General features: G+C 44.1%; 1 protein-coding gene across 4 annotated transcripts in view; it reads left to right on the top strand.

Annotated features, from left to right (window-relative positions):
• Positions 1 to 1,813: 1,813 nt before the first annotated feature.
• PRDM15 (PR/SET domain 15) overlaps positions 1,814 to 27,042 on the top strand; it is a 59,535-nt gene continuing 34,306 nt past the window's right edge. For 3 of the 4 annotated variants that reach the window (XM_090061102.1, XM_090061110.1, XM_090061092.1), the window contains exons 1-9: positions 1,814 to 1,900; positions 7,458 to 7,503; positions 10,437 to 10,530; positions 13,123 to 13,276; positions 14,766 to 15,018; positions 16,387 to 16,509; positions 22,430 to 22,528; positions 24,941 to 25,174; positions 26,586 to 26,721. In XM_090061102.1, coding sequence (XP_089917228.1) covers positions 7,467 to 7,503; positions 10,437 to 10,530; positions 13,123 to 13,276; positions 14,766 to 15,018; positions 16,387 to 16,509; positions 22,430 to 22,528; positions 24,941 to 25,174; positions 26,586 to 26,721 — 1,130 coding nt within the window. In that variant the 5' untranslated portion in view covers positions 1,814 to 1,900; positions 7,458 to 7,466. Of the gene's footprint in view, positions 1,901 to 2,113; positions 2,345 to 7,457; positions 7,504 to 10,436; positions 10,531 to 13,122; positions 13,277 to 14,765; positions 15,019 to 16,386; positions 16,510 to 22,429; positions 22,529 to 24,940; positions 25,175 to 26,585; positions 26,722 to 27,042 lie in introns of those variants that run through there. The other variant, XM_090061116.1, reaches the window with a different exon arrangement.

Here is a 27,042-nt window from a genome sequence, read left to right as displayed (position 1 = left end):
CAACAAAACTGTTGAAGAGAGCTGGTGAGGAATTACCCCCAGTGATGAATTAGCATCTGGCTCCAACTACAAATGGCATACATGGCAAAGCCTGAACAGACTGAGAATGGGTCTTGGAAGATGCATCTTTCTCATGAAAGCATGTGGTCTCCACACAACTGACCAATGTGTTTGTCAGGAGAAGCACACCATGGTTTATATCCCGAGATGCCCTATGGCACCACAACGCACCCCACAAGATCTGGCAACACCAACACCAGAAGCAATGGCCTGTGCAGAATATTGGGAGCAGGTCATATAGAAAGGTTGGACTGGAGACATGACGAAGAAGGCACATTCTCATTGTGTGTCACTGGTACTTTGGCTTTTCAGAAACCTCCTGGCTGTGTGCCTGACCAGGAAGGAGGCTGTGGCTGGGAGGGTCTCCAGGGACTCTGTAAGGAGTTGGGATTGAGAGCGAAGCAGGGCAAGCAAAGCAGCCCTGCAGCCCCTGGGGACCATCCTGGCCAGAGCCTCCTTCCTGGTCAGGCACATGGCCAGCTTGGCCAGGGCCAGGGCTAGGAGGAGGTTGCCCAGGAGTTCCTGAGACTTGGTAGGGTTGTGAACTGGGAATGCATAAATAAAATGGTGCAGACAGGGTTCGAACTACACTTTGATTCTTGGGGTGGGGAAGGCTGCAAAAAAATTGGGCTGCCCTAATAAAACTGGAGATCCCCCCTTAGATTATGATTTTTGAAACTTACAGGGGGGGCTCTCATCTCTTATGGGGGTGGCTCCCTGAGCTCCCCTGTAATTTGGACCCTGGGTGCAGGTAGCAGGGCAGCCAAAACCTCAATAAGAGGCTTGGGAGGAGGTGCAGGGGCTGTAGCCTGGTGCGCTCCAGGCAGGTGTGTGCCATAGTCTCCTCCTGCCCACAACTTGGGTTGTCAATTTAGGTTGAATCTATTCCTGGAGGTTTCCAAAAAGCCAGTAAATCACAACGCGAACATGCCTCTGTGCTTGCATATACAGGTTTCCCTCGCCAACCATGGTTTTGCCAAGTGCGGTTTTGAGTATCTATGCTTAATATTCTACATAAGTGACATGTAGGGGGGGCTCATGCCCCTTCAAGGTTGGCCACTGCTGAAGCTGCTGCTGGCTTCTGCGGGTGGTTACCACTTGCACCCCCCCCCCTTGCCACCAATGCGGCTGGCAGTGTCTGTAGGCAGTCCCCGCTCGCCGCCATGGTGCCCCCCAGTCATGGGAGGCACCAGTCGTTCGTGATAGTGTATATAGCATTTTGGCTATAGGGCAGCCATCATAGAAGACAGTGTCTTAAGGAGAAAAATAGAGGACATAAAGGTATGGGGTTTTGTATCAACAGAGGAGAGAGGACAGGGTAGCAGAAAATGTGAATGTCCTCTTCAATGGCCACCCTTTTTGCCTACCACGGAATACAGTTTTGAGTAACCACAGTTACTGCCATTTTTCCCATAAGCCTTTTGTCTTGCCAACCAGTGGTCGGTGAGGGAAATGTGTATCAGTTACAGATTATGGTGCGCAGACTGCACACTGGGAAGGCAAATAAAAGCGCCTGTTTCATTTTAAAAACCTGCTGGACTGCTGTACAAACAGGGATTCAACACCTCATCTTTATTTTAATGAACGCCCTATCCTTGATGTCCCGGGTGACTCCCAGCAGTCGCCTCCTGGAGACGCCAGGGCAATCCTAGCGGGCCGACAACTCAACCCGCAAAAGGAACACCCCTCGCCCCCCCAGCTGTAGTCCCCGCCCCCAAGGCAGACTACGATTCCCAGGCTGCCCCGCGCGCCGGGCCAAGCTTCCGCTGGCGCGCGGCTTCCGGAGCGGATCGGAACCCGGAGTCCGGATTCCAGCCGGGGCCGAACATTCCAACGGCAGGTAAGGCCAATAAGCGGCCCCCCCGCCGCCCCCTCGCCCCCGCGCGCCGCGCCCCGGCCCCCCCGCGCCGCCCTACCCCTCCCCCCGCCGTGCAGCCCGCTCCTCGCGCCGGCCCCGCCCCCGCCGGAGCTGCCCCGTGGCGCGCGGGCCCCGCTCCCGCCGCCGCCTCCTTGTCTCCGGCCCGCCTGGTCTTTGTTTCAGCGCCCGCCGCCCGGGCGGGTCCGAGGCAAAACCCGGCGGAGCCGCTCCCGGATCCCGGCCCCCGGCCTCCAGCCGCCGCCAGGCGCTGAGAGGAGGGGAGGGAGCCGCACCTCAGCTGCACCTCCCCGCCGTGCCCGGGCGGCTCCGACGCCCTCTGCACTGTCCAGCTCTGGAGGGGCCGGATCCCGCCCTCAGGATGGATCCCACCCCTGGGGGTGCCCTGTCCTGGGGGCAGGTGACAAGGTATCTGAGAGCAGCTCGGCCCCTTGTGGAGAAGCGAGTGCTGAACCCCCACACACCTTCCTCCTCGTCTTCGTCCCCCTGTGCCCCACGTGGGTTTGTCACCCGTGCACCCAGCACCAGACTTCTCCCAATCGGCCCCCACCCACGCCCGGCGGGTCGCATGCAAGCGCAGGAGACTGGACAGGACGGGACGGACCAGCCCAACCGGCTGCTCTGCTCTGGCCTTGCTTGTGCTGTTTGCCTGGCCTTGTCTTCGTGGGGCAGGAGCAAGGCAGTGGGGCCTGCCGTGCCGGGTGGTGTGCTGGCATCGGGGCTGGCTTGTTAAAGCCATGCCAGAGACAGCCCAAGGAGAGGGGGTTGCCTGAGAGGAAGGCACCCCCCGCCTACACCGTACACAGGCCATGCCAGTTTGATTGTGGGGTAAAATGCCATCCTGATCGACCCCATCTCGCAGGCACAGGCCATGCCAATCTGACATAACTGTGGGGTAAAATTCCTTCCTAAATGCATCCCACCACCGTCTCGCACATGCAGGCCATGCTGATGTAACGATGGAGTCAGACTCCTTGCTGACCTCCCTCCCCTCCATCTCATGCGCACAGTCCAGGCGGGGACCGGGAGATAAAAAGCTCCTTCCTAACCCCTCATGTGGTGATTAGCATGACCCTTAGCAGAGGCAAGAGCCTTTAGCCAGAAACCTCGGGTTTTGAGAAGTTTTTTTTTAGTTTTAGCAGTTGTATTGGCAAAGCCCAGTCAAAATCCCCTGTCCCAACTGCAGGGAAGTCCCAGTGCTGAAGGTGAATAAATGCCCCAGACACTTGCAGCAGCAGAAGGGGAAACGTCCCTTCCTGGCCCTTTGTGGCATCCAGCAAATCCCAGAAGTGAGGAATAAACCAAGCCACCCTTGGTCTGCACTGCCTTCGGCTACGTTCTTTCATTTCAGCGTGGTTGTGAGTCAGGTGCTACCTCATTATCCATAGATGTTATCCACGTAATACAGGTATTGACAGTCTGCCACGGGAGTTAGGGGCACAGCCTCTGAATCTGAACTTCCAGGGCCTTAAATACTGGAGATTGCATGTCAGAGAGGAACAGTGTTAAAAATGCTGTTTGTTCCCAGTTTCAGTACCCACTCTTTGCCACACTGTGGCAGGATAACCTGTGGCTATTTATAAGGTGGTTTTCAGTCAACTAGTTACAGTTACTTACATTGGGGATGAAAATGCAAACTGCCAAATGCTCTTTGCTAACTCTTACATGAAAACGTCCAGCTGATAAAATTGTGCGGGCTGTGACCTGATAGAATGCCTTGATCCACCAGTGTAGATAATTTATTAAAGAAACTCAAGCTATTCATACATTGTTCCTTCAGTTCTTGATCCCCAAAACAAGCATGGCTCCGTGAGTCCAGGTCATTCATCCAGCTGATGTTTTCCTTGCTGTTTCTGCTTTAAGCATATGGTGCCCTCATGTTGTCAAAAGTGCACTTTTTACTTCTGATCTGACCCTCACTCCCTTAGCTAAAATGAATTTTTGTGCAACTCCTCATGTACAGAGAGAGGTAACTAGTTCTTCATTAGTGTATTTGCCACTTAATTAGTGCTGTCAATAATATACAAAAAATTCTGGAATGCCCAGAAGATCCGTGTCATCTCTGCAAAGCAGGAAGTTAATCATGTGCAGCAGGGTGGGTTTCTTTGCTAGATTAAATGTTAGCAACCAGCAGAGGAAATGAATCTGGTCCCAAGCAAGAATGAGGAGTAAGAGGTTTTGGGTTCTGTCAGGCTCTGCCACTCGCAATGTGACTCTGCAGATTCATCATCTGTAAAATGGGTTGTCATAATACCTATTTTAGAAGAGTATTGTGAAAATATAATAGTGATTTATAAGGATCTTTCCCTGGGTGAAAAGTGACATATGAAGTCAAAATAGAATTATAAAGCTAATTTTCAGGATCTTCTTTCTTCCTTGCCTTTTGCATACAGCAAAGTTACAGAGACCTGTAGTCAACCTGTACATCTAGTATGAATATATGAATGTACAAATTACAGGAGTCCTTGAGCAGTCCTCTTACTATACCTGCACGTTCAGGTGTTCCCTTTGGTGTATTTATTAGCTCTGTTCCAATGGATATGTTTACACTGCAGTTTTTGGGTCTACTTGATACATAATGCATTATCTGTTCTTTCTTTTGCAGAACATAGTAGGTCATTGTGCTGAACTAATGAAAAGACCTCTGATGCATCAGAAATCAGTGTGCTATGTAGGAAATGAAAAATGTCTTGTATAGAGAGGTGAAAATTAAGATAATGTAAAACATTAACTGAGATTTAGCACCTCTCTCTTATCAGTTTAATGAGGTGTATTTGAGTGACCTCTATTTTCTATCTTTATCTCCTTAAACGGTAGCATTACACCATTGTGCTTTCCCTGTGTGCTACTGCATCTCGTTTTCTCTTTGTTCCTAAAACCATAGCAATTGTTGGTCTCCCATAATGTTGTACATAATAATTATAATTACCAGAAACATTTGTTGAATTTAATTTGCTGGTAGTGTCAGACCAGGGAACCAATTGTCTTGCGCAAAAGGTTTGGTGCAGACAGTGGCAGTGCTGACTTGGTTTACCAGCATGCCTCAACCAAATCTACATGGACAAAATTAAACCTCCCAAGTGTGGAAACTGATGCAAAGGTGCAGTCTGTATAATATAACTCGTTGAATCGCTATTCTTTGTGATCATGTACAGCAAGGATATCAAACTCATTTAGCACCATGGGCTGGATCTGGACTGTGGGGCTTCTTGCAGGCCAAACCACCCATCTTTGGTGGCGATATTAACACCCTGGGTGTTGGTCTTACCCATGCAGTGGCTCTGGAAGCCATTGAGGTTAAAACCACCACTGCAGAATTGCATCCCCAGTGTGGAAGAACATGTCCTTTTATTGTATGCTAGAGGAGAAAGGAAAGATCTGCCAGACTTTGCTTATCTTTGCCCATTTTTATGTGACTTCTTGGTAGTAACTAACAGCTGCCGCCACACAGTAAGTTATTTAAGCAGTAGTGACAAGAGATGCGTACTACTTTTATATTTGTAAATCTCAAAATAGTTGATGAATGAGGGCACGAGTCATGAGCCTCATTTCACAGATGAGTAAAAATAGGGTAGCGCAGAGATGATGTGACTTAATTAAGTGCAATTGTACAAATCCATAGGAGACCTGGGACTTAATTCTGTTTCTGCTAACTCCTGTCTTCCGTTCACCAAAGCTTTTTCTCTGCGCCACAGTTGCAAAAGCATTCATGATCCACTACCCCAAAGTTAGTGGTGGTACTTACCAAAATATCATTCCTTTTAAATAGCCTTTTTATTCTCTGGTGTCATCATATGAAAAAAATACATTAATTTCTCTGTATCTGGGGTTGCAGTTCTTAGAATCTCAGCTTCTCATCTGTGTGACTCATGGTTGACAAACCGGACATGAGTGGGCCTCTAAGCTTGCCCTCTCCAGTTGTAAGAGTGAGTATGGGGCTGGCAGTATGGATCTTTAGCTCCTGCCTGACTCATAATAGGACTGGGGAGGACCAGGTGGAAGGGAAGAATGATATGAGGTGACCTTGGGGCCACACCTAAGCTGACAGTTCTCGTTCCAGGCCTGTGAAGAAAAAGCAATGGAGAAATAAAGCTTTTACTTCATGCCTGAGCCTCTGGCTGAGAATTGTGGGGGAGAGATGTGTGAAGTTACATACCACATTATAAGATACAGGTGTAAATTATGTGTTTGGTACAGAACAGAAGCCCCAGCTCTGAAAATCCTAGCTTCTGTGAATTTAATGCAGATCTTTACTACTTAATGTGTTTTGGTTTGGGGCAGTAAGGGACTGATTAAAAATCCATTTAAGTCAGTGGGAACCCCTCTTGACTCTAATGAAAATATTTGAACAAAATTGAACATATCATAAGGTTATGAATGGAATGCATAAAGTGTCTAAAATTGCAAATCTTATTCATATTTTCTGCATGCTTGTATCTTAAAAAAAAATTAGGTTGACATTGTCTTTAAAGATGACAAACTCTGAGGCTTTGGATATATTTCTGGGCCAGCACATGTTTCAGTGGACTTCTTAAAGATATAAGATTTAAAGATGTAATGATCTCTTTACTATATATGTAAAAAAAACCTTTGCATTCTGATCACTAGAATTTAAATTGTGTAATATTTAGGTATGCTTCATCGAAGAATCAGTGCACATTTAAAATATTTCCTAGGTGCCCCTCCTATACTTTTTTTTTTTTTTTTTTAACATTGCTTTAGTTAACCCATCATTAGAACTCATTTTACTATTATAATTTATAGTGGAATGCAGTTAACACAAAAGTCATTTTAAAGTGGAATACATTAAAAGTCCCACATGTCCACTAAAACTATCTGAAGTAAGTGTTGGGAAGAAAAATGACTTTGCCGTAAAACTAATATTCCATTGTATTTATGTGCCAGCAGTCCTTATAAAACTGTGATGTAAGCTGATATGAGCATGTTTTTCACAAATGCTTGTATGGATTAAAATAATAAATTTCTGTTTCCTTTATTAAAATGCTTCATAAACCAAAGTGGTTAGGAAAAGGCCTGAAACTTGTAGAAAGAATGTTACTAATATATGGCATCTGCTCGTCAGTGAATGATGATGGATATTGCAGCTATTCTGCTGAGGGTGGTGCATTTTCTCTTGTGGCTGTAAAAACCAATGTTAGACTTGCAGGTCCTGCCACAGTGGTCACAGGTACGCATGGCATTAGGGACTGTACTTGACAGGCTGTTTCCTGTGGTCACGTTTCTGTTGTAATTCGAGTGACCATTTCTCATCACGATGTTGGACTCCATGATTGAGAAGGAAGCGCCACTTTGTCCTGTCAGCACTACTAATAGTCACTACTTGAATCAATAGTATCTTTAATTTGCGTTTTACCTTTCATGTGCATCCTTCTTTTTAGGGTTCAGCAGCCTCTATATTCGCGTGGTTCAGTTAACATTATAGGGTAATAGGTGGGTGTTTTATTAGTGTAATAAAAATAAGGAGTTTCATTATGCTCAGCTTCCTTTTGTTTTTTGACAGGTTGCAGAAATGGCAGAAGATGGCAGTGATGAAACGATGTTTATTTGTAAGTATTAGAAGAAGAATGTGATGTAGTTATCAGGATGGGACTTGTCTGTACCCTGTGTTAAATTTGAACCGAAAACAAACTTACCTTTTGTTTATTTATTTGTAAAGTTAATTATGTAAGTGAATCCCAAGTATAGAAGGAAATTTCCAGTTTTTAAGAACGTGAATACTTTATTGGAAGGGGAGAGGAAGAATATACTGAAATGGCTCTAGACATGAATTAATATTTTTCATAACTGGCTATGGGGAGACTGAAAACCCCCAGAGTTGTCAGTGGTCAATTTGAGCCTTTTGCTTATGTGGTGGTGGTTGCCTTATTGGGCAATGCACCAGGCATTATTTAATGGAGCTTCAGAGCTAGGAAAATGACAAAATTCAGTTTTGGTTAGAAACCTGTCACCCTGTGTTTTGGAGCTGCAACATCCTCATGTCCTTTGAGGATCTGATACAGAAAGGAACCTGTAGACCATGCTGATCAGGGGGTTACGCTTATATAACCAAAGGAGTCCTGAGTCTGGTCCAGGCTGGGGAAAGCAAAAGCAAAGAGTGTGGCCTTGATGGTCCCTTCACCTTGCAGCCCATTTGTTGCTCTTCAGGATTTTGGCTCCACAGGACAAGAGGGAATGGTCTCTAATCACTGACTCTATGGCATCATCCCAGTGGTGAAAGTTTGCTGGGGTTCCTCTCCTAAGGCAGTGCTGCCCTAACATTTATGTGAGCTATTAGTCTCATGATTAAGCTTCTCTATTTAACCTTCCACAAAAAGAGCTTCAGTGCTGTAGAAGCCAGAGCAGACCAGAAAGTCTTGCAAATGATCTTTACCTCTGTGGGTTAGCAAGGGGGCAGTCACCTTGCCAATTGCACAAATAGTGTGCATTAAGTAACCTGCTCTCCCCATACCCAAATGGGACATGGGAGTTGAATTTGTGGCATTTCTTCGTTTCTATGCGAGTTTTCTGAAATAATTGATTTTTGTATCTGATGTTCTGGGCTTCCAAAGTTGCTCGCTGTTGTTGAGCTTTATGTTGCATTAAGCTCAGTTCACAACTAAATAACATGCTTCTAAAATGCCAGAAGGGCTACATGCTCAGCCTGGTGCCTGAAAATTGTGCTGTTGTCTTTCTGTTTCATGCTGCCTCATCAGAAGTAAACACTGTAGAATCAGAACTCAGCTGACAGTTTTGTTGATAAGCATGAAACAGAATAGAACACACTGTGCTCTTCAGCGGGTACGGTGACTCTACAACGATGTTTTCCCCCTTTTCTGGCAGAAAACTATGCAGATGTAGCTGAGAAAATGCACAAAAGGTCCATCTCTTTGATTCCAGTTGGAACAAAAATGAGACATCATTACAGAATAGAAGTATGTTTTGAAGGGAGCTGTAGCCTAGTGATTAAAGCTGGGAACTGGAACTTGTGTATTTGGTTTCTGATGCTAACACTCACTTTGTGCCTCAGTATATCCATTTAAGAGCTGGGTAGATTATCTATTTTGCAAGGAATCGAGGGTTAATGATAAGTTATTAATAGAATTTAACAATTTAATAATAATAATAGTTACTGTTAGTAATTATGAGCCCCTATAAGATCAGGGTGAGAGGGAAGACTGCACTGTACAAATAGTGGAATAGGTGGTGCAGGGAGTCTTTAGTCAGAGACTGGAGGGATGCCTTGCTAGGATCATTTGATCTCAGCAGTTTTCCTTTGCAAAGCAGGGTGTTGGACTTGATGATTTTTCGAGGTCTCTTCCAGCCCTTGATTTCTATGAGTATTGTAAAAATATTTACTGATTAGAGTCTTTCTTCTGACCATAAACTTGCTTCTAAAAACCATCATCACTGCTAACCCTGCATTTTCCTGCACACTCCTCAAGGTAATTTGCATCTGTCTCTGGTTTTATAATGCTTCTGTAGCCTTTGCACCCTTAAGTACCACACATAGTGAGCACTACTGATCAAAGAAGGTTAGTGGTGGTACTTACCAAAATATCACTCCTTTTAAATAGCCTTTTTATTCTCTGGTGTCATCATATGAAAAAAATGCCAGATGGCATCCTGTACATTTCAGAGATATATGTTGCATGGTAGTGTTATGACTTAAACCCCACTTTAATTGTCTGTCCACAAAAGAGAGTTCTTATGTCCATGTGCTTCTTATGTTCCCTAGTAGAGTAGTGGTGGACAATAAGAATTAAAGAAAGCCACATGTTGTGGTGTTAGATGTTGAATATCTTTGCAGAAATTTTAGATACTGAGAATTTGCATGCTAAACATAGAAAGCTTTTGTTAGAGCATAACCTTAAAAGAAATCGTATGTTAGTGTTCACTTTTGTGAACACTGGGAATGAGACTTCCAGGTAATAAAAGGCAGTGTAAGAGTGATGTTGTAGCCATGTAATAAAAGCTAAGGATCTTCTCACTAGGTACTGTGCGGAAACTTGGGAAAATCTGGTACACCCAGAGAATTCCTGGCTTTGTTGAAATTGATGAGGTGTTTGTCATTGACTTCAGTAGGGCCAGGGTGTTTTCAGTGTCTAAGAATATATGAGGTTCTTCTGCATGTGTGCCTTAAAAACATGGATCCTTTGAACAGAAGAATGCTTTTCCTAGCTTTGTTGGCTAAAACATTGTTGTCCTACTATTTTTATACCAAGCATTTACTGGGGGTTGATTTGAAAATATTTTCATTGGGAAGATACTTAAATTTTTTTAAGTGCATTGTCATCTATGACATTTCATTCCCAATCCTGCATATGTGTTGGACAGTGCTTTTGATTCAATTGTGCATATCCTCTGAGGCAGTAGAAATGACAAGCTTATTTAATTTACTTAGTTTGATGCTTGAATTTTGTATCTGACTTTCCTAAATAAAAGGCAACATTCCTAGGATAGCATTTCTTTGAAGCTGTATATGCTGTCTTTTTCCTTACAGGGTGTGAGGACTGTGGTCAGTATCATGATTCAGAATGTCCCGAGTTGGGCCCAGTGGTGACAGTCAAAGACTCTTTTGTGTTGAGTAGGGCAAGGTAAGTAACTTTAGCATGGCTCTGCAGTTCCTTTGTTTAAAATTAATTTACTGTTTGGCTTACGCCAGACTGACACCTAAAAAATGAGGATCTCTGTCTACAAAACAGACAGACCATGATGAAACAAAGAAGTTAAGCATGTGTTCAAGCACTTTGTTGCTTTGTAACAAGAGTCTCCCTGCTTATTCATACCTTGGCAATTGTGGTGAGATTGCTAATTGGGATGGTTTCTTAAAATGGCTGGTTTCTTAAAAACAGTGAGTACCTTTCACATTTTCTTGTTTTTCCCATCTTAAGCACATCACACCACATTTTGACATACTCAGAATGGTGCAGCATTTTCCAGTGGTGATAGTGTGGGTGCTACAGTACTTCATTCATCATCTGTCCTTTATCCACCACAAGAAGCAAAGCCACTGATTCTTCCCATTTTTATAGGTTTTTAAGAGTGATCTTAAATCCTAATCTTGTCAACCTATAACAACATAGCAGAATTGTTTATGTTTCCCAAAAGAAACTACCCACTTAAATTCAGAGTTAGGATAAAACAGTATTACATAGAATCATTAAATGTCACCAAAATGTATAACTTAAAGAGAAATATTTTTTTTTCCTCTGGAAAAGATAATTCACTTTTGAGGTATCTTTGAAATATTCTAGAAACATAGAAACTCAGTGAAGAAGACTGGTCTCAAAGACACGGCAGTGGGGGCAATGCAGTGAATCTTTGATCAGAACCAGAGAGGCTTGATGACAGCTCAACTGTCTCTTTCCTTTTTCTTTGTGACGTCTCTGTAGAGGGAAGGGTGAACGCCTGTTATTCATACTGCCAGGGATTACTGTTTCACAAACAAATCCCAACTGAAATTATTTCGTCAATATCTATTAATAAGTGGGAGTCCCTATCCTGGAGTGCTTGCAGTCAAGGCAAAATGGATGAAATGTGGGAAGAATTTTATTACCATCTCTGGGTTATCTTCGGGCACTTGGGGTGAAAGGGAGTAACTTGTCAAGGGTCAAGCGAGAAGGCTGCAGTACAACTGAGAAATGTATCCTGTTGAAAGGATTAAGTGTGGCCGTCTTGTTTTTAAAAAAAGAGAAAAAGGAGGGGACAAGGGGAGAAGTGTTAAAATCCAAGCAAGTGTCCTTTACTATATTATAATAAATAACACCTTTTGTTACTAAAACTGAAGGGTTGTTGTTGTTTTGGGTTTTTTTAAACTCATCTTATTTGCTTGCCGATAAAAGCCATATACTTTGTTTATTTTTGGTAATCTCAGCCTAGACAAGGAAAATAGATTAATCAGTCTCACCCTTTTCCTGTTACTGTAGTCTGTAACTGGTTTCATTTTAATGTTCTCATGCACGGTAATGAGAAGCTGGGGTTGCAGTTACTGTAGGGGCTATTTCTAAAGGCAGCTAAAGTGTACTTTTAAACATGTTTGGAAATAATTCTTTTGGGCATAGCCTTTATAATCAGTTGGCCTTATCAATTTTACTCTAAGGTAAACTTTTAATTGAAAGCATAACTTTTTGAAAACTAATGTTCTGTAGACAAAAGAGCCAAATTGTTTCTCATCTGGGAAGTATCCTTGGAAAGAAGCCTAGGGGAAGGAAACCTTTTGAGGTACTCCAGGCATCAGTACTTCTGATAAGAGTTGTGGGAATTGGGATCCTGTAGATTTTGGAAATGTAGTAACCCCACATATCTAGGTAACAGAAGGAGAAAGAACTTATTGACTTCTGGCTCTAGTAATGCAGTTGTTACTGAAGCTGAGTCACAATTGACTCACTCCCCCTGCAGCTGAAGAGGGGATGCAGTAGGCAGTAATTACAGCAGTAGTTGTGTTACCAGCTGCCTACATTCTCATGCAGAAATCTGGCCCCCAGATGGAGGGACTGGTGCTGCAGGGAGCTTCCCTTCTGCTGTTTTCCTGTGACCGCAGAGCTTGTGTTATTGAGGACACTCATGAGGGGATGAGGGAGGCCAAGATTAAATCACTAGAAATTAAATTGGTTCAAAAGGATCTGTCTGGCACCCATACAGCTTTGTCAAGGTAGTATGATGGCTTCTGTCACAAGAAATTATTTTTTAAAGGTGGACCCCTTTTTATAAATAGTAAGAAATGTTTCTTGAATATGGTTCCTCTCACAGGCCCAGTTTGCTAAAATGGGAAGGTGTCCATGACAAAAGCACTGATGATCTGAAGGAAGGCTAGCTACTGCTGACGTGTTAGGAAGGGAATTGGGAAGAAGAGTGGAAACAGTAGGGTTTACAAATTTGACCTCAGCAATAAGAAAGATTCTGATTAAAAAGGAAAATATCTTGAAAGCAGTGAATTATAAAAGGGCACTGGCAACTCATATTGAGACAAAGCTTTTAAAAAAATTGAGAGCAGTAGAAGTGTTTTCATTATGGACTTTAAAAATTCTATTGGAAACTGGAGTAATAACAACCTGACATTGCAGCATTGGGAAGCTGAGTGGTGACTTATTTCTCTTCCCTTTGGACACTGAGAGAATTGTTTTTATGTATGGCTAATTTTCCTGATATTTTTATTCTCTTGGGGGTTTTTTTCCTTCAATTTTTAGGTCATCTCTGCCTTCCAACCTGGAGATAAGACAACTTGAAGATGGGACTGAAGGTGTATTTGCACTGACTCAGTTGGTCAAACGTACCCAGTTTGGCCCATTTGAGTCTAAGCGAGTTGCCAAACTGGAAAAGGAGTCAGCCTTTCTATTGAAGGTATAATATGATGCATGCACAACGATACTGATGTGAAGTTAGTTCTAAGGTCATCGTGAGCACACTTGCAATATAGTACAAGCATTATGGAAAGAAATGGATAGATTTGAGAGAGCTTTTGATAATATCTGACGTTAAGCAACCTAAATAAGTATTTCTGTGGCATCCCCAGAGGAGCAGACAGTGGCCCAACCTAGTGAGGCATCCTGCCTAGTATAGCCATTGCTAAAGCAGCTTTGTTCCATCTGATCAGAGAAGATCTACAAGAGCAAGTGAAAGATAGGGATAATAGTTGCCATTTAACTTCTCTTTACACACTTGGTGGTGGGGGATGGAGAAGGATGATGATGAAAATTCTTCCTTTTTTTTTTTTTTTTGGTGTGGCAGTTCAATTTGATCCTGTTTTCCTAATACACAATCAGAAAAGCAGATAATCCTTTTGCGTTTCCAGGTACTTAAGTTATGATCATACAAAAACCACAACAAAAGTGTGTTCTCATTTTTGTTTCATTCTCACACCTTCTAAAAGTCTGTGAAAACCTATTTTGAGTGTTTCAGTCCAGTCTTACCTTTCCAGTAATATCTCATCAGAAATAAAGATCTAGAAATAAGTAGAAACCAAAGTCAAGGGTTGATTGTTGTTTGGTGTTCTGGTTTTTCTCCTGGCTTCCCATCATTCATGAATAAAGAGGTTAATTGGCATTCCATTCTTCAGTGAGTAATTTTGACTGAGTTAGCTAAAGCAGGTTCCTTTGAGCCAAAGCTTTTGTTTATTTCCATTCTGTCTGTGACTTGCTGTGTGACTTTGTCTCAGTTTACTTAACTGTAAAATGTAGGTAATATCTGTCACACATGCTGGGTTAAATATCTGGGTGCTGACATTTAATTTGTGCTTGAAGTATTCTAAGTCTTTATCCTAAAAGCACAAAATACATTCTAATTTATTCTTAGCCATTATTTTTCGTAACCTTTATAGTATGCGTGACTGACAACTACTGCCCTCCTTGGCCAAACACAATGCAGGCCTCATTGTGTCCATATCCAGCAGGTCTGTCCTTTGTTGTTTTCCTGCCTGCTTTCCATGCCCTTACCTTCTGTCCTGGGGTGACAGGCCCTTTCTGGCTTGGCATACTGCTGGTGCAAGATCTCTTATGGCTGGTCTTCCTTTCTGCAGTGTCCTTCAGCTAGGTCCTGTGTAGGCCTAGTCTTCCCACTGGCTTACTTGCACCTAGTCCTCCTTGTAGTATTCCAACTTCTTTGCTCAGGCCTTCTTTGGCAGGAAGTCTGTTCTCTTTAGCTGTTGGAGTGCTTCTGCTCCTTATACATCAAATAAATAAACACTGCCATGGCCCTTTTATATTTCTCCAAGTGGTGGTGCCTCAACCTGTTCTCATTCTCTTTAAAGGGCCATTCTCTTCCCCTTCTTCCTTATTATGGGGACTAAAGGGTCTCTATTACAGTGTGCATTCTGTTTCCATTGCTGTTGCAGGTTTTCCAGAAGGATGGGCCTCTGGTTTATTTTGATACCTCTAATGAAGATGACTGCAATTGGATGATGATGGTGCGGCCAGCCACTGAATATGAACACCAGAACTTGACTGCCTTCCAGCATGACAGCGATATTTATTTCACTACCTCCCGGGATATCCCACCGGGGACAGAGTTGCGAGTGTGGTATGCAGCTTTCTATGCCAAAAAAATGGAAAAGCCAGTGCTAAAGCAGGTTACTGCTGTTGCCAATGGTATGTTTTGGTGCTTCTTTAATTCCACCCTCCCTCTCCCCCAGTGTCAAATCCTGCTACATGTGATCACTTCTGTGAGTGCTGTGGCAGTTGAGAATTGCTGAATATCTCAAGTGCTGGCCCTGACCTTGCATGGATAAGATGTGAAAATCAAACCATCTCACATGCAGGTTTCATCTTAAAAGACAAACACTCAGGTTCAGCATCATGTAGTAGCAGCATCTTTAAGTAAAAGAAAAAATACATGTCCTAATTAATAGTTCCAGGCTCTTAGGATCCAACAGACAGGAAAAGATGATCCTTAGCTGCAGGCTCTTCACTGAAAAGTCCAAATGCCAATATAACTGAAACATAAATGAATCACTAAAGAAATGATCCCCTTCTAATTGCAGTGAAAGCATCCTTTCCTTTCAATAGGATGCTGTATAATTGCAGGCAAATGCATCTACCTTCAACGATCTTGCCCTCTGAAACAAAATGATGAGTTCAAACAGGGCTTTTATTCCACATGATTACTTGAGTTATTTGCAGAGAAAGGCAGACTGCTTTAATAGAGTGATTTAAACTGACACAAAAGCTTTTATGTCTTTCCTCAATTTTCTTCTACCTGTACATTTCTGTATCTTAAACAAAGACCTTTTAGCATTACAGAGCATTTTTTATTGTTGTGCAGTTGCTAGGTTGAGTATAATTTACAGAGTAGTGAATGGCTTGGTGATATGCCAGTGTCATCAGTACACTTTGTGACTGTTTTTTGAGAGTGCAGCCTGAAGTATTATAAGGCTGTAGAGATGCTTAGGTCATTTGGCCAGTATTTATTATTTGTCACAAGCTGTTTCCACAGCAGGTGCAAAGAAAGTCTTCCTTTTTTTTTTCCTAAGTAAAAAAAGCTCCAGAGTAGGTTAATTTTGTAGATGTGTTATGATGAGCTGAAACTGAATACCCTCTCTCCAGCCTTTTAGGTATTTGGCTGAAGCTCCAACTCTGCTAAACATCATATTTAATATCATGAGCCTGCAAATTATTCTCATACAAATAATTTCAGGTCATCAAGAATTGATAGTCAGTGGTCTGTTGCCTAATCGAGATTTGAAGGATTTACATACTTTTCTAAAGGAATATATATGTATACAGTTATACAAGTATCCATACTCATTGTTTTTAAGTGTATTCTCACCTGTGTATTTCTCAGTTTTACACTGGTAGGCATTCTGCCATATATGGAGTTTCACCTTTGTTAGGAATTTTTGAGAAAGTATTTGTTGAAGACCTGCTATGTTAGTATAGCTGGCAGCATCTGTAGGTGTTGCCCTTGACACTGTCAGGTATTGAAAAGAACAAAAAGAAACTGTTTTTCTCCCACTACAGACATGTGTTTAGTTGTGATGGAATATGACAAAGAAGGGAACAGACTCGCTTCAAAGTCTCCCAGTGCTGTTTTCTCACATAAAAAGCCCAAGAAGTCCAATGTGCCTGAAGCTGATATTTCAGGTAAACAAAAATACTTTATCTTGTGTTCATTCCTATACTTCATGTAGCTAACAGTACCAGGTTAAGGGTCATCTGGAGCAAAGGAGTCATTCAGCACATAATGTGCACATGTGTGTATATGCACAATGTGTCAAACATTATAAATAAAATCACATTTTTGATTAGGTTTATTTGTATGCAGAGGCGTAACTAGGAATTGTGGTGCCCTGGGTGGAGGAGGTGGGGGATCAAGTGCTTACCTGTTTGCCCAGGGGCTCCTGTAGCTGCGGCTGTGGTGTTACAAGCTCCCCAATTGCGGGTGCAACTGCGACAGCAGTGATAGCACCTCCTCTAAACTGGTGCCCAGGGCTGGTGTTCCATTCAGCTACCCCTCACTTTGCTACTGACTGTATGTCATATAACGTATCCTTGACGCTTAATGAAGGTAGTATTCAAATATATGTATTTTCATTAATCATCTTCACGGGTGTTTAATAACCTGCTGTGATCAAGAACGGTAACTGAGCGGGATTAGAAACTTGCAGCCAGATGTTTCTCCCAATCTCTACTAACTGCTTTCAACTCTTTTTTGGTACTTGGAAGCCTAAAGGGAATCTTTTCTTTTCTTTTGTTCATGGTGTAGTACCTGAAATATAATTTATAAGTAGGAAATCAAAAAGATAGTGGCAGCCTGGGGAAAAATGGCATTTGGATATGTTAAGACCAGTGGCTATTCCTAAACATTGTATTAGTTAAATGAGAATTTAGAAATCTGATAGAAGTCAAGCTATGCTTGATTACAGTGGCTCAGAATTAGATAACTTTGTGAGCAAGGTGGTTAACATCGACAAAGGAAAGATTGTTTTAAAAAACATGCTTAGTGTCACAGGAGTACAAAGCAGAGTATTCAGTATCACAGATCATGCCACTTCTGAAGGGAGACTCTGTCTCATGACTCCCCAAGGAGAAGCTTTATTTGGTCTCCCTTTCCTGAAGGGCTCCTGGAAGCTAGCTCTGGCATGGCTTTCCCAGTGATCTGCAGCACTCCTGCCTCAAAGAGCTTCTTTTTGGTCAACTTCTAGGAATGGGAGTGGTTTTTTTTTCTAAGTGGAGGGGATTGGAGTGCTGATGTCCCAAACAGCACAGCAGACTGCTTCAAAACACACCATCTTATTGTGCCATTGCAGTTCCCTCTTTTCTTCAGGTTCTACTCTCTCCTCCCTGGGACTATTCCTTTCTCTACACTCTGGGACTTTCTCTTTACTGCATCCTCCCTGGAACTGCCTTTTTTCTACTCAGTTCTCTCAGAGCCTCACTTTTTCTCCTCTGACACAGTTAGCCATGCTTGCAACAGAAAAGTTACAAAACTATAAGATTAACCTGGAGTCAAAACTAACCCAATAAGACAAAGCATAAAATCACAGGAAATCAATCAAAGAGCAGTCTGCAGCCTGCTGTCAGGCCTAGACTGCCATCTGTCCCTTGGGTGAAAAGGGCATAAAGGTGTTCTGCTTATAAAAGTATTTACTGGAACTATTTATGGGAAAGTATGTTCACACTGAGTCCCCCAAAAAGTTCCCCACCAGAACGGTATGCTAGAACTTAGTCTTTTTTGTCACATCCAGTAACTGGGACAATGAAATTAAGAGGCATTAAACAGTTGTAAATTACTTTATCTAAATTCTATTCAAAAGGGGTCATCAGAGGCAGTTCATTGGGAAGCTGCTCTGCTTAGATTTTGTGCATTGACATTAAAGATGGCACTTTCTTTTTGTATTACAGACGTGTTTAGAATATTCTACCAGAGAAGCTCATATAATTAACCCAGATGCTGCTGCTATTAGAATATAATGGTCACTGAAAAACTATGTTCAGCAAAAAAAAATAGATATTTCAGAGGGGTTTTATAGGTTTTAATTTTGGGACCTTCCTTCCTACCTGATCCCTGCCATATCCCCTTTCCCCACCAAAAAAAAGAAAAGAAAAATCTTTGCAGAACTGAAATTCTGCATGTTTTATTTAAGAAATACTGGGTGCATCTACACAAGATGCTTACTATGCATTAGCCTAATAACATTGCGCAGTAACATAGCAGTTGTTAACCGTACTGATAGTCTACTGCATAGTGTTAGTAGACTGATGTGCAGTAAGCATCGCTAAAAAACCATGTGCTGGTGCTACTGCGCAGTAACTAGTTACTGTGCATTTGGTTAGTACCTCTTATTAGAGGTTCTAAACAATGCTCAGTAACTCAGAAGCATTAATGAATGTGATGAATCACTGAAACATTCCTGTGGTGGTAACAGTTTGGTCTCCTTTGTTGTAGGATCCCTGGCTGCTTCCCAAAAAGCTGCCCTGCAGCCTGAGTGCCACCAATCCATGGTGATCTACAGGGAACATGGAGGCCTGAGTTCCCCAGCAGTCTACTTTGTAGACTGTTGAGGCATTCAGATTTTTGAAACCCTGAGAGGTGGCTGCCAGATTTGGATTGGTCCCTAAGCATCTAAATGGGGTGGTAGTAGGTAGAGTTGACATGCCTGAGCAATTCAAATTGTCCATACAGTAGCAGTCATAAAACACCCTGGGAGCCTAAATTAAATGGATATCATTGGTTTGGACTGTAAATCCCACTCCGTATCTTGACTGGGGCTTGTAAGTATACTTGGGTACGGTTTAGGTGGTTTGCCTGTATTAACATTAAATAACTTGTTCAAGGTCAAATAAGCTGTAGCAGAATCTGGAATACAGCCCAAGTCTCATGAAACCCAACCCAGTACTTTACTTCCTCGCTGAGGGATTCCTGTAAACTGTAAGACATTAAGGCTGCTTATAGATGTGAAAAAACAAACAAAATAGCACTTTACTTTCAGCTTGGCATACCCCTGTGCTAAACACAGTGTATGCCCATAAGGAGCATTGCGTTAGTTTGACCTCCTTTGCCCAGCGTCTGTATAGCTTGCACATTCAGCGGGGCTTTCTGGTGTTTTTTATCTAATAGCTGATTGAATCAGCTATTAGATAAAAGCACCAAAAAGCCCTGCTGAAGTGCCCAATCTATATACAGATGGTGGGGGGCTGTGTCAAATTGACACACTTTTGCTTCTGGTAAAGCACTGGGGGAGGGTGTTGGAGGGGGGGGTCATGTCTGTCAGTGGCCTAGACTTCCCAGATAATGTGCAAATTGATGTTGATTTTTTTTTTTTTCAGATCCACCTGATAGGTCGTTTAATAAGCTGATTGAAACTTAAATGACTGTGGATTGTAAATACAGATTAACAATGTTCCTGATTCTGAGACCTTTTTTCTTTAGAAATTTAACTGAAGTTAAATGTGTTGCTTGGTTACTTAAATAATGAAATTCTGTCTTTTCTTTGTTCCTGAGATCTTATGTATCATACTAGCCAATTGCCCATCAAGAATGAGGGAGGGGGGCAGCCGGGGACAGCAGCCTGCATCCAGCCCCAGTTCCCCACCCCTCACCCTCACGGCCAGGCCTGCTACCCCTTTTCCCACCCCTGCCATGCTAGGGCCAGGGCCAGGCTGCCTCGTTCCATCTGCTTGCACTGCCCTCGTGTCTGTCCATCGCTGCCACCTGCAGGGCCAGGGTGTCATGTCCAGCAGCCTTGCCCCCCTCCCTATCCTCTCCATTTTCATAGCCTGCAGGGAGCAGGGGGGACAGGGCCAGCCCGCCCTCTGTCCTTTCCGTCGCCACTGCCTGCAGGGTTGGGGGTACAAGGCCAGAGGCACTGGCCTTGCTGCAGGGGGGGTGGGCAGGTGCACACGCACACATGGCACCAATGCTTCCATCCCCCTTCCTGCATCGGCCCAGGCTTGCTGCTTGTCACCACCCCCTGTGTTGGGAGTGAGCAGCGTAGAAGAGAGAAAAGGGTCGAGGCCAACAGCACTGGCCTTGGTCCCCCTCTTCCATATGTGCTACCTGCAGAGAACACTGGGGGAGAGGGGCGAGGCAAGGCCAGCACTGCTGGCCTTGGCCCCCTCTGCCCATGCTGCTGCTGCCACCACCTCCAAGGAGCCAGGGCGGGGGGGCAAGGCCAGTTGTGCTAACCTTGCCCTCCCAATTCTGTCTGCACCATTGCCACTGCCTCCAGGGAGCAGGGCAGGAGGGTCAAGACCAGCTGTGCTGGCCTTGCCACCCCCGCTCCATCCCCTGTGTCTCCACCATCACAGTGGTACTCCATTCTACCACCACCTCCTGTCCAAATGCTGTATTCACACTCTGATTGGCTGACGGAAACAACCAATCAGAGTGCAAAGCATTACAGACAGACAGACTGAGGCTTATGTAACCTGGGCGGTACTCCAAGAGGTACCCCCTCTCCAATTGAAGGGTTCAAAGCAGGTGTACAAGCACTGTGGGAGGTGTAGGGACTCTCCTCCCCCTATAGAGCAGAGCCAGACCACCAATGGAGACTTAACCATATACCTTTTAATGACAGAACAGTGCTGGGAACATAACCAGTATAAACCAGAGAGTATAGGGGATACAACAATGCCCCAAGGGGGCAGGATTCAGCAAAGGTTAGACACTTACAATCATAGATGCATTCATCCAGTTGGCAAAAGACAGGGTTAACCAAAATGTAAAACACAAACAGCAGAACAAACCATGCTGGTTAGGGAAATACAAAAGGTACAAAATACAAAATGTCAAATGACAAGGGTGAAAACATTTCCACTGCAAGAAAAAGTTCTCCCTGTTAGCTAGCTCACTCACTCCACCTGGGACTTGAACTCAGATCTCCCACATGGTAGGTAGGAACTCTACGACACAGCCACCAGTCCTGGTGCTGCTCCAAGCTGTTAGGGGTTTTGACCTTCCTGGAGCTCCAGCCTCACTTGAGCTGCCTGACCTGTGATTGGAGGAGCTGGAAGCAGAGCTGGGAACCTCTCAGGTCGCTGCTCAGATCCTTGCTGGAGCGGGGGAGCCTCTCCTGCTGGCTGCAGCCTCTCGTAGGGGGTCCTGGAGCCCAGCGGGGAGCCTCTCCTGCCGGCCGCACGCCGCGCTGCTGGGGGTCCCACTGCTGCCTGCAGGTCCCGCTCCTTCAGGTGCTTCTGGGGCAACTGCTCCTGCTCCGCTGGCCCAGCTCTTTGCCAGCTCTTTGAGACTCCTTCCTTGTGGTCCCTCGCTGGTCTCTCCTGAGTCAGCCGCGCTGCCCCTTTTATCCCACACCTGGTAACCCAAGGGGCCAATCAGGGGAAGTGGAGGGTGAGTCTCTGGGGCCTGATTGGTGAGGAAAGGGAATCCCAAGTCCTCCAATCACCCTTTACCCCTTCAAAACCCCTGGGCTAAGTCACTGCCAGCCAGCCCGTCACACTTTTATAATATTAGAATTGGCAAAATATCCAATTCATTAAGCTGTTCAAATAAGTGTAGGGGCTTTTTCACTCCCCTTCACATTCCCTTTTGTGAGAGCATTTTGTTCAGTCCATATTCCCAGTTTGCTCAGAATGAGTAAGTCTGATTTAAGGTGGTCAAGATTGGTCATACCAAATATTCTTTGAAATGTGCCTTTGATTGCTACTTAATTTAGAAAGAAGAAAGGGAAAATGTACCTGAAGCTCAAGTGAGATATTGGGAAGATTGAAATCTCTTTCCTTTCCTTTTTAATCCCATTCCTGTTTTAGCTCTTAAAATGGTCTATTGGCCTTCCAGTTAATTCAGTGTTAGTCTCGAGCATAATAATCTCCTGATGCTTCTTACATAAAAACACTACTTGGATATTATCTTAAACTCTACCAGACTGGTGAGATTGCAGCAGCTGCTTCCTTGGGTCAGTCTTATTCCTTGTTTAATCAATGAAACAAGTTGTTCTAAAGTTTCATAGCAGGATAAACATTATTGTAAATCCCTCTGAGCTGCTGAGCAGTGGGCTATGTTCATATTTAAAATGTTTGTAATTTGTTTCTTTTTGTGATGTAGTGAGTACTCCAGAGGGCAGTGGGCCTCCTGAACTGGAGTCTAACCAGTGGACGTGTAAAGTGTGTTCCTCCATTTTCCAGGAACCTCAGCTGCTGACAGGTATGGGGGAAATCTGGAGTTTCTGTTCAAAATAACCAGAAAATGTTTGGGCAGGTCCATCCTTTCAAAGCAAGGCATTTTATAACCAGGTTGGTGGTTTTGCAGTGTCGTAAGTTATAGGGTGTTATGATTTGTTTGCTTGTTGTTTAAGATACTAAGAAAGAGCAAAACTAAGGTAGCAACTGATGAATGCAGGCTTCTGTCTGATCAAATGTTATGATATTGTATCTAGAAAGAAAAATTGTCTAGTAGATGGCAGATGAATATTAACAGCAGAATAAATAGAGTTATATATAAAAGAGGGTGCAGACTTAGGGATGCTCCATATTGTCATCAGTTTGGTTATTGCAGCACAAAGGTATTGTTATAGGGTACTGGAACATGTCATTTTCTTATGTTGTGTTTATAGTTACTGAATAAGGTTTCTCTTAAGAGATTAAAGGATGTAGGAGACTACCTCTTACTGGTTCCCAATGAGAATTCAGGTATGCCCACACCATTTCCCCTATGCTCCTGGACAAACTTTTTTTGAGCATACCATGCTTTGCACATGCCAAACCTAGAAATGAGGTGGTGCAGCCATGCTGGGCGTGGCCACCATTACCACTCCAGAGTTCTCAGTTTCCAGTGAGTTCTTGAGCAAAGGCAGGAGATGTCCTCAGTGTGTCCACACCATCTCACTTCTGGTTGTGGATGCTGGTGCTTCCTTGAGAGTGGTATGCTAGGGGAGTGGTGTAGACATTCTCTCAGGCCTCTTAAGTTATCATTGAAGAACAGCTTAAGTTGTTAAATCACTTAGGCACCTCTGAACACTGTACCCTTTATTGCTAATCTATAAACTTGTCCAAATAAATACAGCCTTTTGTATATTTCAGTCTAGGTCAGTGATAAGTCCTCCATTGTAAATGAAATGTTCGTATATATGTTGGGTATTTTTTCACCGCCCATTAAATACTTGAACTTGGCAGGGTTCAATTAACCTAACGATAGGCTTTAGTGTAGGGTGGACAAAATACAGAACGCAAGCTGAATCTGGCCTGCCAGGCACTTTCATCCGGTCTGTGGCAGCCAACAACTAATTATACCCCATCCAGCCCTTCTGCCCATAAGGGTGGGAGTGAGGTTCCCTCATATTCCACCCCCCCCCCCCCGCAACATACCCTCTTGTGCCTCAATCCTGTCCTCGTGGGCAGAAGGGCCCGGACCAGCCAGCACACAACTTCTGGGCAAGGCTGTGCTGCCATTGCTGCAGCTCCTGGGAGACCTGCTTGGCTTCCTTGGCGTCCTATTCTCTCTGGGCAGCAGGTAGGGAAGTGGTGGGGATAGTGGGGAGCTGCATAGCTGGGCAGGAGTGTGGGGGTGGGGCTGGCAGCAGCATGGAGCTGGGGTGGTTGTGGCTGGTACTGGCACACGGCAGCACGCGGCTCCAGCCAGCACTGTGCATGGGAGCTAGGACTGCAGCTTGGCCAGGCTGCCTCTATCACTAGGTCTCCCTGCCACCCACATGCAGCTTCTACACTCACACGCCACCAGAGGGAAGCTACACGTGTTGGAGCTGGTTGCCTTTGCTGCTCTGTGTTGTGCAGGTCCCAGGACTCCTCTGGAAGTAGAGGGGAGCCCTTCCCTCTGCTTCCCCAGAGAGTCCCAGGGCCTGCATGGCAGGAAGCGGTGAAGGCAGGCAGCTCTAGCACATGGAGCTTCCTTCCAGTGGCATGCAAGAGCAGTAACTGCATGCACAGTGGGGAGCCCCAGGAATAAAGGTGGCCTGGCTGGACTGAAGCCGCATGCCACCAGGTGCCAGCACCAAATGTCCCTGCCTGCTGCTGCTGCCGCCACCTGTGGGGGCTGAGCATCATGACAGGAGCGTGGGGGAAGTTGTCCCCCATTCCTCACACCTGACAAAACCCACACACCCAAACCATGCCCCTCCAGCCTCCCCACATACACACACTGCCCCAACATGCCCTATTGCCTCCCCACACACAGCCACACCCCTGCACAGTCCCCAAACCCCACCATCACACACCCCCATACAATATACAAGACTAAGACTTTATTTTAGAGTTATTGTGCAATCATCTCTATATACGCTATGCAAACACAAATCATGACAAAAATATTTTTTGTAATAAAATCAGTTATAGTAGGTGTTTGATTTTTAACATACGATTTTTTTTTTTTCCATTCTAAGATGGCCCCCCCCTTCCCCCCCAAAGGAGCATTTCCAGAGAGCAAGGGGAGGGATTTACGGTGGCAAAGGTCAGGGAATAGGGGGTGAGATTTCCGGTCCCGAGATGACAACCACCAAACTTTAAGCAGCTCTCCAGCCAAGATAATTGCCCTCCCCTGCTTTAATGGTTTAGCTATCCATATGTTTCAGTCATGACCCTGATTCTTCTCTCACCCTTGCAGAGCATCTGTTGAGTCACTTGGAGGAAGCCAAAGGAGTCCCCCAGACTAGCCATAATGAAGGAGTTCCAGAAAAGTCTATAGAGGCTCCTGCTGCAGATCAGCCTGTAATCAGTGAAGGAGCCAGCCCCAACTTAGATGCGAGGAGGAAGCCGCGAAGGGGAAGAAAGTCCAAAACAGCAAAAACAGAAACACCTCTTGTTGTTGTTGAAGACAAAGACCCTGCAAATGAGACAGGTGAGGCTTATAAAAGTAGCTGCCAGATAGGCTTCTGTCTTATTGGTTGTGTCTTAATATAAAAAGGCTTGCAAATCCAGTGCCCAGATATGGGACTAGGTGGTTTTTAGTTTATATAGGTAACCTTTGAAAATTATCGCCTGTAATGACCCTATCTTTTCTAAGATTTATGCTTCAGTAATAAACATCATAGCATCTGGATGCAAGTTTTTGGGCAGATTTACCAGATGAGGCAAACAAAGCTCAGTTTTTCAGGTGTGGTTATGTATATGTCCTTTTCTTCAGGTTTAGTTTTATTAATAAGCAGAAAATACAAAAAGGCTCAAGGTAACCCAGAGCAGTGGGTGACAGAGTCCTGTCCTGCTTTATGCTAGCTAGAAAGGGAAAGGATACCTTCTGTCCCCAATATATTCCCTCCTTACTGTTTCTTTAAGCTTTCTTAACTGGAGGGACTTCTTTCAAGATCTTATCTCAACCCATGTTTTCCTGAGACTGAGATAGGAGCTTTCCTTTAGCGTCGGATCCATTGGACCATTGGTTTGCAAATCTGAGTGAGCAGAAGAAACTTAGGCCTTCCTCTTTTGCACTGTGTTACTGTACAGATATAAAATTTGTTTGTTCCCAGGATACCATTGAGACCAAGAGCTTGACCTGAAAAATAGGTTGGACAATCATGTATAACAAGCACAATTACATTCAGTAGGGTAAAAGCAAAGGAGGTTTGAAAAGGAGAGAACCTCAAATTTCAGGGATGGTAAGTCAACCTCTACCTTGCAGTTACTAGGCAGCTATAGATAGGCCGACCTGGAAGTGGATTGGAAGTGCTTCTGGTCCACTTCTATGTCTGCTGCTGTGCAAACTGGGGACCCCCCTGCGCTCCTGAGGCATCCAGCCTCCCCACCATCTCAGCATTCATGAGCCGCTTGGTACCTTGAGGTATGTAGAAAGAACATTTAAAGCTGTGTGTGTCTAAATCATTAAATCTTTTCGAATCCATTTGGAGGGTTCCAGTTCAATCCGGAGAGATTAAAGGGTCTCCTGATTCGATTCGATTCAGATTCAGAGATCTGGCCACCGAATCGGGCCAAATCCCCACTGAATCGAATCAGCAACTGAAGCTTTGCACAGTTCTATTTTCTTGGTCTTGGAACCCAGTTCAGCAGCCATATGTCATTATCATCTTTGTTTTAATTCATACTTTTAAATTACCTGCCTATTTTGATTTCAGTTAGATGCCAAGAATGGAAACTCTGGTTCGGTTTATTTCTAGAACAAAAGGATATAAAAGAAAGTATAAAGCTTCATTCCATCTCAGAAAACATATATATTCTGAGTTTCATTTCATTTCTGCCTGTATGCATTTAAAGCCCTCCACAGAAATTTGGTATTTTTGTGTTTAATGTGTTCACAGTGGATCGTGTGGCTGAAATTATAACAGAGATCCCACCCGATGAGGTAGCTATTCCCTCTGCAGCTGAAGAAAGGATTATGGAACTGGTTTTAGGAAAGATGCCAAGCACCACAAATAATATTAGTTCAGTAACAAAGTAAGTCACATGGGATGCAGCATCTTATAGCAGTGAAACCTTTCCTCGGGCCATGTCTACAACACCATTGTAGTTTTTCTTGCAGGGGGCATTGGCTGAGGGACTCATTTGGAACAATCAGAATCTGGCCCAACTCTGACTCTTTTTTTATTAATGGGAGCTGTGGTACAGTGGGTTCTGTCAGAGCCTTTTTCATCACTCAGCTCCATGTGTGGGTGTGCAAACTGCTGGTGGAGCAGCTGCTAATGGAGCTTCTGTGCTCCTGGCACAGTGGGGGATTCGTGCAGGCTGGAAGCATTATAAGTTAGTGGTGGGGTGCTG

Source organism: Crocodylus siamensis, chromosome 1, assembly GCF_052110815.1.
Source record: "Crocodylus siamensis isolate JL-2025a chromosome 1, ASM5211081v1, whole genome shotgun sequence".
In the NCBI taxonomy this organism is placed as follows: Eukaryota; Metazoa; Chordata; order Crocodylia; family Crocodylidae; genus Crocodylus; species Crocodylus siamensis.
Note: the sequence above shows the minus strand (reverse complement) of the source record. Positions and strands in the feature narration are given on the sequence as shown.